The 15715-nt window shown below is 37.1% G+C and overlaps 2 protein-coding genes across 3 annotated transcripts in view; both read left to right on the forward strand.

Annotated features, from left to right (window-relative positions):
- Positions 1 to 3620, forward strand: part of LOC5574053 (carbonic anhydrase 2) — a 32349-nt gene extending 28729 nt beyond the window's left edge. For both annotated transcript variants that reach the window (XM_001654981.2, XM_001654982.2), the window contains exon 3: positions 2217 to 3620. In XM_001654981.2, the coding sequence (XP_001655031.2) occupies positions 2217 to 3280 (1064 nt within the window). In that variant the 3' untranslated portion in view covers positions 3281 to 3620. The remainder of the gene's footprint in view (positions 1 to 2216) is intronic.
- Positions 3621 to 8881: 5261 nt separating this feature from the next.
- Positions 8882 to 14066, forward strand: LOC5574052 (carbonic anhydrase). The gene is made up of 3 exons (XM_001654980.2): positions 8882 to 9152; positions 13070 to 13261; positions 13375 to 14066. The coding sequence occupies exons 1-3, from the start codon at positions 9086 to 9088 to the stop codon at positions 13968 to 13970; spliced, it is 855 nt and encodes a 284-aa protein (XP_001655030.2). The 5' UTR covers positions 8882 to 9085; the 3' UTR covers positions 13971 to 14066.
- The last annotated feature ends 1649 nt before the right edge of the window (positions 14067 to 15715 follow it).

The following is a 15715-nucleotide window of genomic DNA, read 5'->3' on the forward strand; positions in this document are numbered from 1 at the left end:
CATAAGGTGTGTCATATTTGTAGAAATAACTATAAGGAAGTAGGTCAAGCTGAGCATTGTTTTTTTTTTTTTCAAGAAAGATTTAACAAGAAACAACTTCTTTTTCTACAGTTCATCCTAATACTTTTGCTTCTTCTTCTTTATTGCATTACATCCCAGCTGAGAATAAGCCTTCTTCTCAGCTTAGTGTTCTTATAAACACTTTCGCAATTATAAACTGAGAGCCTTTTCCAAGGTTTTTTTTTTGCATTTTTGGCCACTACTGATTGACGATTAAATGTAGAGTTATGTTGCGAAAGTTTTCCAAACTGAAATGAATATTTACGGTCTCCTGTGCTTTGAATTGCCAAAATCTTATCAACAAACTAATTGTATTTATGTTTCTTTTAAAGTTATTACTACCAACTTCGACAGGGATGCACTAATCGCCAATAATTTGTTGACGAAATCGGAACGTGACAAATTTGGAGCGTGACAAAATCGGAACGTAATTATTGAAAAACATCCAGAAATAGCTCACGATATAAGAACATAGGTAGAAGTAGCGTTAGCCACTATCCAAGTTGTTACTGATATATACATCAGTCAATCACCTTTACTTTTCGATGAAATGAATTGTATATAAATCTTCATGCTGTTTAGCGGAAAACCTATAAAGAATTGCGAGTTCTGAGTTGGAAACGAGCAAAAATATTGAAAACATATATAAACTTCAAGAAATATCTATGCAGAGGAGTTACTCGAAGTGTGCTTCATAAAGAGTTTTCAGACAAGTCAAATTTATAAATGCAAGTTTGACATTACATTTTTTCGAAGATTCGTCTTGTAAGGAATCCTTACGAAGTTTCCGTTAATTATACACTCAAGAATTGACCCGGAAGTTTTCTAACGATTCCTAACTACTCCAGAGATTTCTTCACGCATTTCTTCAGAAATCCAGTCAGTATTTTAAAAGATGTTCAGAGAAATCACTATGAGAGCTTCCTCTGAGAATTTCTTAAGAGATTCTTCTTGCATGTGATTTTCGTGATTTCAGAAAAAAAAATTGTTTTTGCTTTATGCATTCATCCAGTGTATCTTCTACTGACTTCCGGAATACTCTACAATATTTTAGGAATTCAGGAATAACTCAAGAGATTACTCCAAAAATTCGTTAGGCAATTTCTCCAGAGATTCTTTAAGAAATTACTCAAAAAAATCCCCAAGAAATTATCCGTAAAAAATATCTAAAAATCATTAAAAAGCTTTCTCACACAATCTCCGATGAAATCATTGAAAAAATACTCTAAGAACTATTGCAATAATCTCTGAGGAAAGTTCTGAACCCATACGGATATCACGGAAACTTTTTTATATGAATTGTTGAAATAATAGTTGATAAAATCCGAAACAAAATATCCTGGAGGATTTTCTGAAGGAATCCGGTTGGTATTCCTGAAAAAAAAATGTAATAATTGGTGCAGTTACTGAAATACACACTGTAGAATCAATGGATAAATTACTTGAGAAATCATTTAGTAAATCTTCGGAAGCGTCTGCAAGAGTAACCTCTGGATTCTTTGGATCACTGGCGGCTTTTTATGAGGTATTCATGAGTGAATTTATTTCGAAATCCCGGAGAAGTTCCGGTAAGAATCTCTGGAATATATCGTTGAGAAATTACTTATAGAATCCATGTAAAAATTGTTTGTTAAGCCTTAAGATATCGTTGTGGTCACTCGTTGGTGGTAATCAATCGATTAAGTTTACAGCTGAAACTGCTTTCTGGTTCTCTTGATTTGTGCTTTTGAACGATTTGAGATTTAGATTCGATTCATTGTCCCGCTGTCCAACGGAGAAATTAAAACGTTTTGGAAATTAGTTTGTTAATTGTACAGAAGGCAGAGCTACAAAACGTCGATTGGAGAACAGGTTGAAAATGATTAGCCTGATTGCTTTTCTTTACATGATGATCAAGGTCATAGCAATTACAACCATCCACCTTTATCAGGCATTGGGTCCGTAACTCTAATTTTCGATACTTCCAAGTTCTTTCGGACATGCTATAATAGTACCCCAGAAATGCCCTATGACAGAATCAAAGATCAATCCTAATGATCGATTCTGGCCGCCCAGGACAGTTTTGCCTTGTGCTTGAAATATCACTCAATTACTCCCCTCAAGAGAAAACATGACCTTCATCTTGTAATATTGAGTGTTTTATTCTTCTTCCCCAGGGCTCGATGCACACCGCAGCAGCCATCGGAACACCGAATTCCCAGCGGTTCGGCCAAGGCGGGCCATATCCTTCCGGAACGATGACACTCGACGGGCGGCCGGTCTGTTCGGAGACTACGATAGTGCCGAGGTCGACTACAATCCATCGCCGAGCCGAGGACGTTTCGGTTACAACAGGGACTTCTACTTCGACTATTCACGAGATTTACCGACCACCACTCGGCGCAGTCTGTCGTTAGTTCGGGAGCGTCCTCGGAGTAATGAAGCTGCAGGAGGCGAGGAGTTTTCATATAGAGAGAAGGACAAGAATGGCCCATCCAACTGGGACAAGATTGCACCGCAGTGCGGAGGCAAATATCAGAGTCCAATCATGTTGAATACGAGTAGTGCGTTGTTTGTCCGGAATAAGAGACCGTTACAACTGATCGGTCAAACCAACCTTCCACAATCGATCAGACTGCAAAACGATGGCCATTCGGCCAAATTCACATACGTCTGGCGTAATGGAGAACGTCCGTACATTCGAGGTGGTCCCCTCAAGACCAAATATTACTTTGAGCAGTTCCACTTCCACTGGGGAGCAAACAGCTCGGTTGGATCGGAACACGTTTTGGACTTCCATCGGTACCCGATGGAGTTGCATCTGCTCTTCTACAATGCCTTGTACTCCTCATTTGAAGAAGCTCGCTCAGAAGTGGACGGCCTAGCAGTGGTTGGACTGTTCTACGAATTGTACGAAGTCAACGATGAACCCCTCAACACTTGGACTCGTTTCCTGCAGGAAATTATTACCCCCGAATCGGAGTTCACCATCCAATTCATCGACACCTTCCCGCTGTACGACCTGATCGGAGACGTCGAGTGGCCATACTTCTCGTACGAGGGAAGTCTGACAACGCCACCATGTCTGGAGACGGTAACCTGGATCGTGTCAGCCAAACCCCTGCTTATCACGCCGCGGGAAATTCGCGAGTTCCGAAAGATTCGAACCAGAAACGGCCCGATGGTGAACAACTACCGCCCGATTCAGAAGCTGTACAATCGCCGAGTCTACCGGTACTGAGACACCAGATGGTTGCGGTTTCTGCGAGTGATAAACAAATGCATTTCAGAAGGAAGATTTCAGCCGTTTTAGTTTTAGATAGCTCAATACCAAAACCAAAGTATTCGCTTCCGAGCGGGCATTAGTCGATAAGTTTATCGTTTACAACAGCATTCTAAGGCATTGTCGAAGAGAGAATTGAGGAAATCGTTAGGGAAATTATCTGAGAGGTGTTAAGTAATGGAAAGATTTGTGTTCCACCGAATGTTCTAAACCAAAGCAGTTTTTCTTCATTCCTTATGAGACATTTCCATAATTATTTTGCACGGATCAAACAAGAATACACAGTGTTTGGAATACATTCTGACTCTTTCCGACTGGCCTGTTCCGAATTAATATAGAATATTTTTCACCGGGAGTATTACATGATGCATATTGAGTAATTTCTTTCAAAATAGGGTCATCTACTTCTGGAATATCATAAAGCCGATTCCAAGTCCCTGGAAAAGGACATAAATCTAATGATTACAAATCACATCATGCGACACATCGGTCGTCAAACTTTTTCACTGGGAGTAGGGGGAGATATTGCAATTTTAGGGAAAACTTTCCGTTTTACGGTGCAACGAAAAGCTACCGCAGCTGTCACATCACTGATTTGCACTGGTGAATCATCAGTAGGCTTCAATGATACCTTGGATACCGTCTTGATGATCGTTGTTTGTTACTATTTTTCATAGCGTTTTCTCTTTCAAGCATACTATGATTGAATTGTTTGTTTCAATGATGGAATGATTTCGAAGCCTGCGGTAGAACTTTGACAGCTGCGGTAGAACTCTGCGGCTACCGCAAACCGGAAAATTTTCTTAACAACCGTTATATGTATAACCTTAAGTATGAACTACTGAGCTTATTTTCGATATCATATAGCATAGCAAGTGTTGGGAGCCGTTACCTCTGGTAGAATTAAAACTTCTCGAGAGCAGTGTTCAAGTTACACAGCTTCAAAGCTAAAATTTATTAATGAATTTACATTACAAAATACTTAAAATACTAATTACATTACTTACATTCTAGTTTTATACTTCAGCTTTACCAGAGCAACAAATTTACCTAATCTACACTCAGAAATAAAATTAGTCACAGAATTACTAAAGTTTATGCATTAATGACTATTTACTATCTGCCTCTCTTTCATTCTGCTGTGAACTTCCACACTAACTGTCATTTCGACTGGGTTGAAGCTTAGCGATGCTTCAACCCAGGTGAATTGACAAATAGGAATAAAATTCCCTGCAGAATGAAAGAGAGGCAGATAGAAAATAGTCATAAATTACTAAAATTTAGTCATTCTGTGATTACCCGTGTTTCTGACTGTACTTCAATACAGTTCTATAATGTTTCACTACAAATTCATCACAACAGCAAGTATAGTTTTTTTGCTCATAAAACCGTTTATTCTCAAATAATGTGCTTATTCCAAGGTAAAATGCCTACATTTAGGCGTATAAGGCAAATTTTCCAAGTTAAATTTGGCAATAAAATGATCAAATACTCGAGTTATAAGAATTTTGACATCATTTTCAGATTCAGCAGACTTAAATTTAGAAGATAGGGAAATTTTTCATTCTTATACCTGCTTTGTTATATGGTTATCAATTTCGCCCCAGTGTGTCATTTAAATTTTTTGATGTTAAAACTATTTTTATGATATGTTAAATATTATTTCATGAAAACTCGATTATATTAATTGATTAAGATCAATGGAGTACTGATTTTGTCGATTTTTTTTGGCAATATTTGAATTCCGAAGGATAACACAACAAAAAGTTGTAAAATAATGATCAATTTTCCCCCATATTACGGTACTTACGATTAAGATACACAATTAGTTCAACAAATTTTCTTCAGGTATCTATTAGTTCCTCCTGGCCCTATCGGTAATGTAGTGATACCCGTGTTGCCAACTGTGTTCAGCGCGAGAAACCGCAAAACACCTTCTGTCCCTCAGTTTCGGACAGCTTGATTTTTTATATATCTTTGTTATTTTTTGCACCAGTGTCTCAAAATACATTAATTCTCCATGGATTCCGTCGATCATGGAATCAAATATGCAATAAAAAAAAAAAAGAAGAATGAGAATTGAGAACAACAACATAGTAAAATGTATTATTCTTCATCATATATGGCAAAGCTTTTTGATGGACTAGTTGAAAACTAAGTAATACTTAAAAAGGGTTCTAAAATGTTCAATAAAATCTTATTTTTATTTAATAACTAGTGGTCCCGGCAAACTTCGTCTTGCCATCAAGTAGGCTGTTGAAAAACACTATGCAAGTCCCGTGTAGAAAATGTCAGATTAGTTTACTCCCGTTTTCCTGGACAAATTCAACAGTGAAAGAATCATGTAAGTCCAATCACCCGTTCTCAAGTTATTTCGTGACATACAAACATCATTCCATTTTTATTTATATAGATATGAGAAAAAATGTTATTGCTACTACTTTAGTAACTTTAAAGATGAACCTTGACGCTTTTGATCATGTTTGTCATACACCTAATCAACAAAAACGTCGCAGGGGTTTTAGTTTTAACACTGGGATTGTTCTTATCTGACATTTCGGAAGGGACACGGAGAACAAAAGACAACCAAAATTTGAGTTCAAACTTAGAGGTGTGACAAAATTTCAAACCACGTTAAAAAATTCTGTTTGCCTTAACCAGAAAACAATAAAAAATTGAGTAAACATGTATTTAATGCTGCAGATGCATTAAATTGGCTGTGAAATACTGTTCCGTCCCTGGAGTAAAATCATTCGATGATGTATAAATTGCCCGATTGGTGGCCTGTGTCCGGAATTGAGAACCAATTGTTGCAATGAATTATTGAGTATGCATCATATTATACTCCCGGTGAAAAATTTTGAAGATTGATGTGTTACATGATATGGTTTGCAATCATAGGATTGATGTCCAGGGTCCTGGAATCGGCTCTAGGATATTCCGGAAGTACTTTTGATGACCGTATGGTGCCTCAATATGTATTGTATTATATTAACCCCTCTACTAGCAGCATCATTTTTAACAGCAAAAAAAAATATTCACATCGCGATAACTTTTTTGTTTTTCAATATTTTTGCACAATTCAATACAGAGTCAGAATTAGGGCGTAAGTGAACACTACACTACATGATGGTCTGGGGGTGTTTTTCATGGAGTGGAGTAGGAAGCCTCGTGAAAATCGACGGAATAATGACAGCAGATTCCTACATTTAACATCTTGCGGGAAAATCTGGAGGTTTCGCTGATCCAGACGGGCCTTGAAGAGAAATTCATATTTCTCTAGAACGACGACCCGAAGCATACTGGAAAGAAGACCAAGTCTTTCTACCGGTCTTGTCAGATTAAACCGCTGGAATGGCCTCCACAAAGCCCAGACCTGAACCCCATCGAGAATTTGTGGGCAATTCTCGATACCAGGGTTGAAAAAACTGGTGTTACCAACAAAAATAATTATTTTGAAGCCTTGGAGCGCGCCTGGGAAAACTAGATCCACAACACCTACAAAACCTGGTGAAAAGCATGCCGAAGCGCCTCCAGCAAGTCCTTAAGGCCAAAGGAGGACACAAATTGCTTTTTATTTTTCTTAAATCATCTTTTCTGGGGCCAATAAGGAAGGAATTTTTGTCACTATTTTTTTTCAATACAAATTGATTTTCTTTTTCTTTGAGTAAAATTCTTTTTTTTTTATCAAAATTTCGTAAGTGCAACTTTAAAAGAACATCAAAAATAAAATATCACAAAAGATTTAGGCGTGTTAACTTAAATTTGAACCAAATCAATGAGAGAAATTCGAAAACTGGTAAGGTGGGCACTTTATTTTGCCTATCAGTGTACCCACGTCGATAATCCTTTGGATATCGAGAGTCAACTGTAATATAATTGAAAAATAGCAATTTCTACAAAAAAGTGTTATATGGGTGATCAAGATAAGTTATTTTATTTACTACCAACCATTCATACAACGCGAGATGGATGAGCACTTTTAAAGAAAACAAGTTTTTCTAACAAAAACTTTTTCTTGCCTTGAATTAGATTTTAGGTTGTCATTTTCAAACATAACTAAATAAGTGAAAGGAACAATCATTTCAGAATTCAATGAATTTCACCGATACTGATATTGAAGAAATATAATAAAATGAAATATGAAAAAATCAAGTTTTGTTTCTTACATGTTATCATATTTTCCCTAAGTATACTAGACAAAACAATAAAGGAATAAGTTTGATAAGGTCTCACACCCATATTTTGTTTTCTAAGAGATTGCTGCCAATTCCTAAGATGATGTGGTGAGGAAGGCGTCATGAGCCCATTTGATATGGAATTCACGATAATTTAAAGTAAACTGATCAATTCAAATTGAATCGCTTATTGAGCTTAATTGAATTCTGAGGTAATTGTAATTGTAACTTTCACTTGCATAGTTTTTTTTAAATAATACGCTAAAAAAATATTTAAAACAAGAAAGGTTTTTGTTAGGAATTTTTTTTCATCAAAAGTACCCTCCTTGCGATCTATGGACGATTTTTAGTCAACATAAGGCAAAATTTCATCAAAATAAAAACTAACCATTTTTTAAATCGAGTAACATTAGGAGGATCTTTTTTTTTGTTCAGTGTAGGCCTAAAATGAGATTTTTTCAGTACTTCAATTTAAAAAAACTAGACAATTATCTAAATACAAGTTATCCTATTTCTTCTTTTTCTTGGCATTAACGTCCTCACAGGGACAGAGCCTGCTTTTCAGCTTTGATACTCTATGCCCAGGGTAGTCAAGGAAAGTTCCATTACGAAAAGATCCTGGACCGACCGGGAATCGAACCCAGATACCTTCAGCATGGCTTTGTTTTGTAGTCGTGGACTCTAACCACTCTGCTGAACATAAGATGTTTAAAATGATTGATTTAATCTTGGAATTTCGTAAAAATTTCATTACTGTTACGTATGTTTGTCTGTGGTTTATTTCTCACTGTAAATTATCGGGCGAGTTAAAACATGTGTATGCTCACAAAACTGCATAAATTATAAATTTCACCTGATTAAGTTTTATCAGCAATGCGTATTCTCATTCATTCAATAAACGTTTAGTCACAGACAAACAGCCGTAACACTGATGGGTTTTCCATCGACCACGCATTAAACGATTGTTTTGATTACATATCTCACAACCAGAGGCGCGCGCAACGGTTTCCTTTGTGTTTGACGTTTCATACTAGCGCCTTCTGCAGGCCATGTTGCACATAATCGTATTATGTGCAACATGTCCACTGATTGTGTGAAATGGGCGAAGGATTTTGAAGGGAATTCTTCTAAATATTACGTCTGTTTCTCTGTAGGTTAGTTGTCTAATTTGCCTTGTAACTTACTTAACCTCACTACCTCCTCATAATAAACCTAGTTTGCAGTTAACTTGCACAGTACCTCTTTTTCCTCGAACAATAAATTTACATTAGGCCACATTATGCATACCGGCAGATTGGCACTAATATTCTAACTCAACGCACGTGACAGCTGTGATCGATGAAAAGCGACAAACGTGAAAGTACCGACCGTAATGAGATACCCTCGGGCAGAATTTTTCATTAGTAGAAACTGAACCATAAAAAATGGCGCGATATCAGAGGAGGCAGGTTCAGTGAAAATTCAATTGTGGGCTAATCGTTTTTTTTTCGCACTTTTACCGAATGAAGTCGCGAAAAAAATGGTTTAATAAATACCGTTGCATTGAGAGGGCAGCAAGTCAGTTTGAAGTGCGTCAAAGTTCAGAATGAAGGCGGTTTCGATTCTAGTGGTGGTGTTCGGTATGGCAGTGTCGCTGGTTTTAGGACAAGAGCGTAAGCTTCGAAAAGGATCCACGATAAGATATACATTAGAGTGGTTCAAAAAATCGTTTTTGCTCCACACCGCTCATTCGATTGTAGATCAAATTGTGAGTGTTCTCTCAAAATTTGAGCTCATTTGGATGAAAACTGAGACTGCACAAGCCCTTTAAAGTTTATATGGGAATTACTATGGGAAAAGCAACCAAATCATTCAATCGGTCATAGTGTTTGCCCATGTGCTCTTGGAGATGAGAACTATGTTGATGCTGTGCGATACAATAATCAGCTACAACTTTGCCGAACATCGTTTTTACATCGGACGCCCCAGTAATTAGTTATTGATTTTTGAATGAGTTGTAAAACTTTGGCTATAATTGTTGGGCTGCTCTGCAGGCATCACTGGATATATGCAGTAAAACATAGTAGCCATGATTTGTGCGTGCTATCTTTCGCGCCAGGTGTAGCAATGTTGCCTGTTCAGAAGTTAAATAAGCACTGCCGAAAAATTCGTGACTGGATATAAATCAATAACTAATTACTGAGGCGTCCGATTTGAAAACGGTCTTCGGCAAAGTTGTAGCTGATGAATGTATCTCACAGTATCAACGTAGTTCTAATCTCCAAGAGCACATGGGCAAACACTATGACCGATTGAATGATTTGGTTGCTTTTCCCATAGTAATTCCCATATAAACTTAAAAGGGCTTGTGCAGTCTCAGTTTTCATCCAAATGAGTTCAAATTTTGGGAGGACACTCAGAATTTGATCTAGAATCGAATGAGCGATGTGGAGCAAAAACGATTTTTTGAACCACTCTAATATAAATATTTGCAATTTCTCATCGTAATTGGCTGTTTTTTCATTACGCCAATCTGTAATGAAAGGGTCTACTTCCGTGCACTGCAGTGTTGCAAGAGTCATTACAATTCGGGTAAATTTATCATATTCTTCTTCTTTCTGACGTTACGTCCCTACTGGGACGTTTTTGAGAACAAAATAGTGTTTTGTGCATAATAATTAATAAATTAAGTGTGGTATCTCCTGTTAATTGTTGTGCTTTGTTGTTGTGTATAATTGCCTTCCTAAAAGTTCAACTGCTTAGGCTGCCGACAATACGTAAGTTCCCCTATTTACAGCTTGGAACAAGAATTTGCACATGGTATCAGCCTGAATGTTTTTGTGAGAATGCTTAAAATATGTCCCCATAACAGATTTAGTCATCAAAATTCGTACCATTTTGCTCATTTTATTCAATTTATCTACTTTAGGTTCGATGTAAGAACATTCTTCTAGAAATTAGACGTTTTCCGCTGCTTCCTTGAAATTAAAGCCTGATTTGTTGCTAAAAAGTAATCGCTAAATTATTTTCTCGCCGATTCCTTGCAGAAATTTTCTACAGCAACTCGCGTTTCAACTGAAATTGCTTTTCAACTGCGTACTGCGCTCAGATGAAAGAGCTTTTTTGATCGATTCCTTGCAGGAATTTCCCATGCATCATGCTTGAAATTACTTAGCAGCGTATCAGGCTTAAGTGATTTATTGTTTCCATAAATATTATATTCATTGGCGTAGCTAGGATACTTTCTGGAGGGGGTATGGGGGACCTAGCAAATTCCTGTTTTAAGAAGTAATGCCGGTCACCAAAATCACGATTTTCTCATATTTCGTGGTTGGCATAGATTTCTATTGATATTATTTGTTTGTGATTTTGTCTCATATCGCTGCACATCGTGATATTTGAAAATTTCTACAGAAAATATGAAATCTTTGTCTAATTCAGTAAAAACAATCCTTCAAGAATTTTTCCAAACAATTCACGAGGAGTATCTCTTGTTTGCTTCTTGAATCATTTTTGTTACGCTGTGTAAGCAATCGAAAATGCCTCAATTGAGAATATTTCATAGAAATTTCTCATAGAAGTTACCCGCAGTTCTTTTTAAATTTTTCTCGCAGAAAATTTTCTATTTCTTTAGATTTCTCTCAAAATCAATTGAATGTTGCACTCCGCAAAGCTCTCCCAAAAATAATACTTGAAACTTTCTTCAAAATGCTTACCAAAGCAAATAAAAATTCAAATACAAACATTCCTAAAAAGTTCATACTTTCAACTGTTTTCTCAAAAGCTAATTCACGAAAATACTTAAAAAATATCAAATTGTTAAAAAAAGATTCTGAAGAAGTCAGAGAATTGTATTGTATCCTCTGGTATGTTTTCCTAGGATTGTACCGAAAAAAATCATCTTAATATCGGTCTGGAAGAATTTTTGAAACATTTTGACGAAATTAACAGGAAAGTTTAAGGGGTTTTTCTAGGGTTTAACACAAAAAAAAATTGTTCATTATTCTTCGTATCTTGTGGTTGAAAAGTAGACATAGAAGAAACGGTTGCCCTCAAGGAGGAATTCAAGTTGAAAGTTCTCCTGGAAAAATATAGTTCAAAGCAATCAGTTTTTTCATGCCAAATGACTTTAAACAATTGAAGCAACATCAAAGAAAAACAAACTTGTACAAAAAACCAAAGGCAATTTTGTTGGACTTCTTCACATCAGGTTATGTTTCTGCCATCTATCTAAATTAAACTTAGCCAGGTTGAAATTTCTTTGAAAGATCTGCTATGAATTATGCCTAATTCTTCGCCAAAAATTATCTCTATCTATTGTCTTAAAAATACATTTGTAACCTTTTCTATTTTTCAAATAATTTTGTTGAACTTATACGAGTTGTAGTTGATGTATGGATTTCTATAGTGAATTCTTATAAGGGAAATCAGCATCTCCGGGCACCCTGAGGAGGGCATAATCGAAAAACATAGGAAATAATCATGCATTGAATATGTTACTTTATGTTAAAACATTTGAGCTTGAGCTTGAGCTTGATTGGCCGCCCGTGGTTGCTACTCCAGTATCGCCAGATCAGCTGCACTTACACAAGGATCGAACCAGATGACTGCTTGGGAGTAACAGATACCCTGAGTGTATAAGTGTTGGTGATCTTCTATTTTTAGGCAACAATGGTGCCTGCCACGTTAGAATGCAGACCAATGAGGGGAAGGGGAAGAAATTGATGATGCATTTAACTGGCTCCCACGGTTGACCGTATATACCACTGTGTCAACGCCAGTTCATGCGAAAAGGGTGAAAGGGTGGGGTTATTTTTATGGCAGAGAGGCTTGTTAGCAGACTGCCTATGTATGAGGCGTAAAGGAAGGCATGCTATAATGATGAACAAATGGAAGCGTAGGGAAACGGTTTATTTCTGTCCGTCTCGGGTTATATCAAATGATATGAACTGTTATAGATACAATCATCAACTGTGATATATTATTCTTCGGTTAGGTTTCTTTTGACTATGTTTGCGGTACATCCCACCACATTACTGGTACATTTGACAGAAATAATTTACAACAATCTGATTTCGACTACAGACATGGTAAAATCAAGCGTATTTCTGGTCTGCTGAAAATTGCCGGTGTGAGCGCTTAAGTTAACCCCCTAAAATGGTAGTTTTTACCGCACAATTTTTTTGCGTTTGTTTGCCTTTCGAATGCGGCTTAGGGAGTTTCAATTGGACGTGTAATCGCAAAGATATGGACTGAACACTTTTGTGTGTTTTTTAGGGGGTGAACCCAAACATTTGCACGGGAGTGTATATTACACATTGGTTAGCTAGGATTTTTTTTTACGAAAACTTAATTATTTGAATTACTTTCAGTGTGATAAATAGTTGAAGTTCTTCAAATCGATTAAGCTAGAGGCTATCTATCTGAAATCAGTTACATAATGACACTTATGATAGTGCACGGTTCAATACAGGAAAGTAGGCCGTTTCATTAGATTGGCATGATGAATAACAGGTAATTGGCTGTTGAGAGAGATGAGAAATTATAAAAACTAGGATTTCGATTTTGAATGTTAACAAATATTTCATAGCCGACTATTCGTACGGTCCCAACGGTGAGTCTGAGTGGGGTAACATGTACCCGGAGTGCAATGGAACTATGCAGAGTCCCATACCGTTGTCGGCAATGACGGCCCGCCCGGGTTTCGAGACGCAGCCACTGGAGATAACCAACTATCAGCTGGATCCCACTCAGGTTATTGTCAACAACGATGGAAAGTTGGGTAAGTCTGAGGTATTGAATGTTATAATTTTGATTCAACCATTCTGTCATGGTTGATCTTTCATACACAGATTCACAGCATGCTCTGATTGATAACTTTTTTTTTCGTGTCAGCCATTTACCGCTTTGAGTTTCCTGGTGGTGAAAATGTAACCATCCGTGGAGGCCCTCTACAGGGAATATTCCAGTTCGACAGTCTACACTTCCACTGGGGTGCAGCATCTGATCGCGGATCGGAACACGTGATCGATTCCATGACGGGTAGGAAGCGGTTCGCCATGGAAATGCATTTAGTATTCTTCAATCAAATATATGGATCTTTCCAAGAAGCTGCTCCGTCGGAGAACGGCCTTGCCGTTTTGGGAATTTTCTTCACCAACAGCACCCAGGAGCCGGATTATGGATGGATTCCCGCGTTGAACGAAGTACGAACGGCAGGAACGCAATACACCCTTCCAGATCCGTCGGTATTCAACATCAAAGGGCTGATCGGAGCTCGTAGAAGACCATACTTCTCCTACCATGGAAGCCTGACCACTCCCGTTTGCTACGAGACGGTGAGCTGGTTGGTACAAAGAAAGCCACTGCAAATTTCTGAGGCCCAGTTGGACACGTTCCGATCGTTGCGGGATTCGGATGGAGAACCTCTGGTAGACAATTTCCGATCGTTGCAACCTGTGAATGATCGACCGATTTTCTTGTATCGATGAATTGCCAGTAATATTTTTTGATGGAAAACTGATAGCATTTTAATGGCCTTACTCTTCATATATGTAAAATTGAATAAACAAAATCAATGTACGTAATTGGTGTTGCATTTCTTTGTTAGTGAAATATTAATTCCATGCAAATAAAAATCATACGGCAAAAAGAGCTATCTTCGATCATTAAAGTCCTATCAATATGATAAGTCAAGCATGATTAACATTTTAATTATTTCCATTGCAAATTTTTGTCCACAATGTTTCACTAATTCTTGATAGAATAGTATACAGGAACTTCGATGCTGTTCTTTCTTCCACAAAGCTACACAATATCGGGCTCTTCTTGACTAGCATATCTGAATGTAATTTGCACACATGCTGAAAAATAGATTTTGTGCTTATTTATGATCCATTTTCACAAATTTCACGTCACATTGGATCAGTTTTTCAGAATGTGTTGAAATTACTCACATGATGGTCCAGAAAAGTTCGAATCGTATTCAATTTTGTTTAACTTCGTTGAAGCGTGTAAGATGTTATTTATTAAGTAGTTCACTGAAAAGCGTTTTTGTTTTTGGTGTTGTAAGTAGGCAATGAAGCTCTAATAATACTGAGCTGCTTGCCATAGGTGCTGCTGCGGCAAATGAAATGTAATAACATAGACACATAAGGAATACGTTGTTAACAAAATGTTGCTAACTTCATTACCCAATCGGGACAATGTTGTTTCTAATGATACACTAAAACCTCAATTTACGAAGTCTTTTTTTACGCTACCTCAATTTAAGTCACTTTTTTTACGCAGTGCGTAAATTGAGTTTTGACAATTCTGTGGGAAATCATTGACCTCCGGTTTGGGAAAATCGTTGGAAACCCATACAATATGGGTATTTTTGAAACGGGCACGACTAGGGGATGACGAAAATCGATGTCCGACGCCATTTTGGAATCCAATATGGTGACCTCCGGTTTCAGAAAATCGTTTGAAATTCATGCAATATGGGTATTTTCAGAACGGACACGACGAGGGGATGACGAAAATCGATGTCTGACGCAATTTTTGAATTCAAGATGGCGACCACGTTTGGAGAATATTTTTGACGAAAATCGATGTCTGACGCCATTTTTAAATTAAATTCACCTAAACCTCAATCAACAAAGTCTGTTTTTACGCAAATTCAATAAATGTCACTTGTTTAACGAAGTAAATTCATGAACATCAGTACAGATCAATACATTGATCCATTTGTTTATATTAATGCGTCATTGAAATTTGTAGTGGGCATCGATGATTGTGGCTAAACCGTCTCACGATTGCGAATTAAAGAAAATCACTAGATTTTGCACTGACATTGCTGAAAATATATCAGCATATTTTCTATATGTAAGTGATACTTTTATGAATCAATATTACTTAAGATGACTGAGTTTAATCACTTTGAAATTGCAATCTGGAAAATCAACAAGGCTACCAAACCGAATGACGGGCTACTTAGCCTTAAGAGTTTATATTTTATGCTATAAATAAGTATCATCAATGTACAACTACTTAAGTTTGTAGATACTCAGGTCTATATATCGTGGAGTCCTCGGAAGTACAACAACATCGACACAACTCAATACAACACTTCGTTTGCAAATATGGACAGTAAGAGGCCTTTGCAATATTGAAGAACTATCTATTGATGATTGGTTACGCTTGTATATCCTAATGCCCATATTCGATAGAGATTTTAGAGGACCAAGGACAT

This window comes from Aedes aegypti, chromosome 1 (assembly GCF_002204515.2).
Source record: "Aedes aegypti strain LVP_AGWG chromosome 1, AaegL5.0 Primary Assembly, whole genome shotgun sequence".
Taxonomy (NCBI): Eukaryota; Metazoa; Arthropoda; class Insecta; order Diptera; family Culicidae; genus Aedes; species Aedes aegypti.

Coding starts and splice junctions, on each gene's coding strand:
- LOC5574052 (XM_001654980.2), top strand. CDS start 9,086: ATGAAGGCGGTTTCGATTCTAGTGGTGGTGTTCGGTATGGCAGTGTCG. Junction 9,153..13,069: donor GCTGGTTTTAGGACAAGAGC/GTAAGCTTCGAA, acceptor AATATTTCATAG/CCGACTATTCGTACGGTCCC. Junction 13,262..13,374: donor CAACAACGATGGAAAGTTGG/GTAAGTCTGAGG, acceptor TTTTCGTGTCAG/CCATTTACCGCTTTGAGTTT.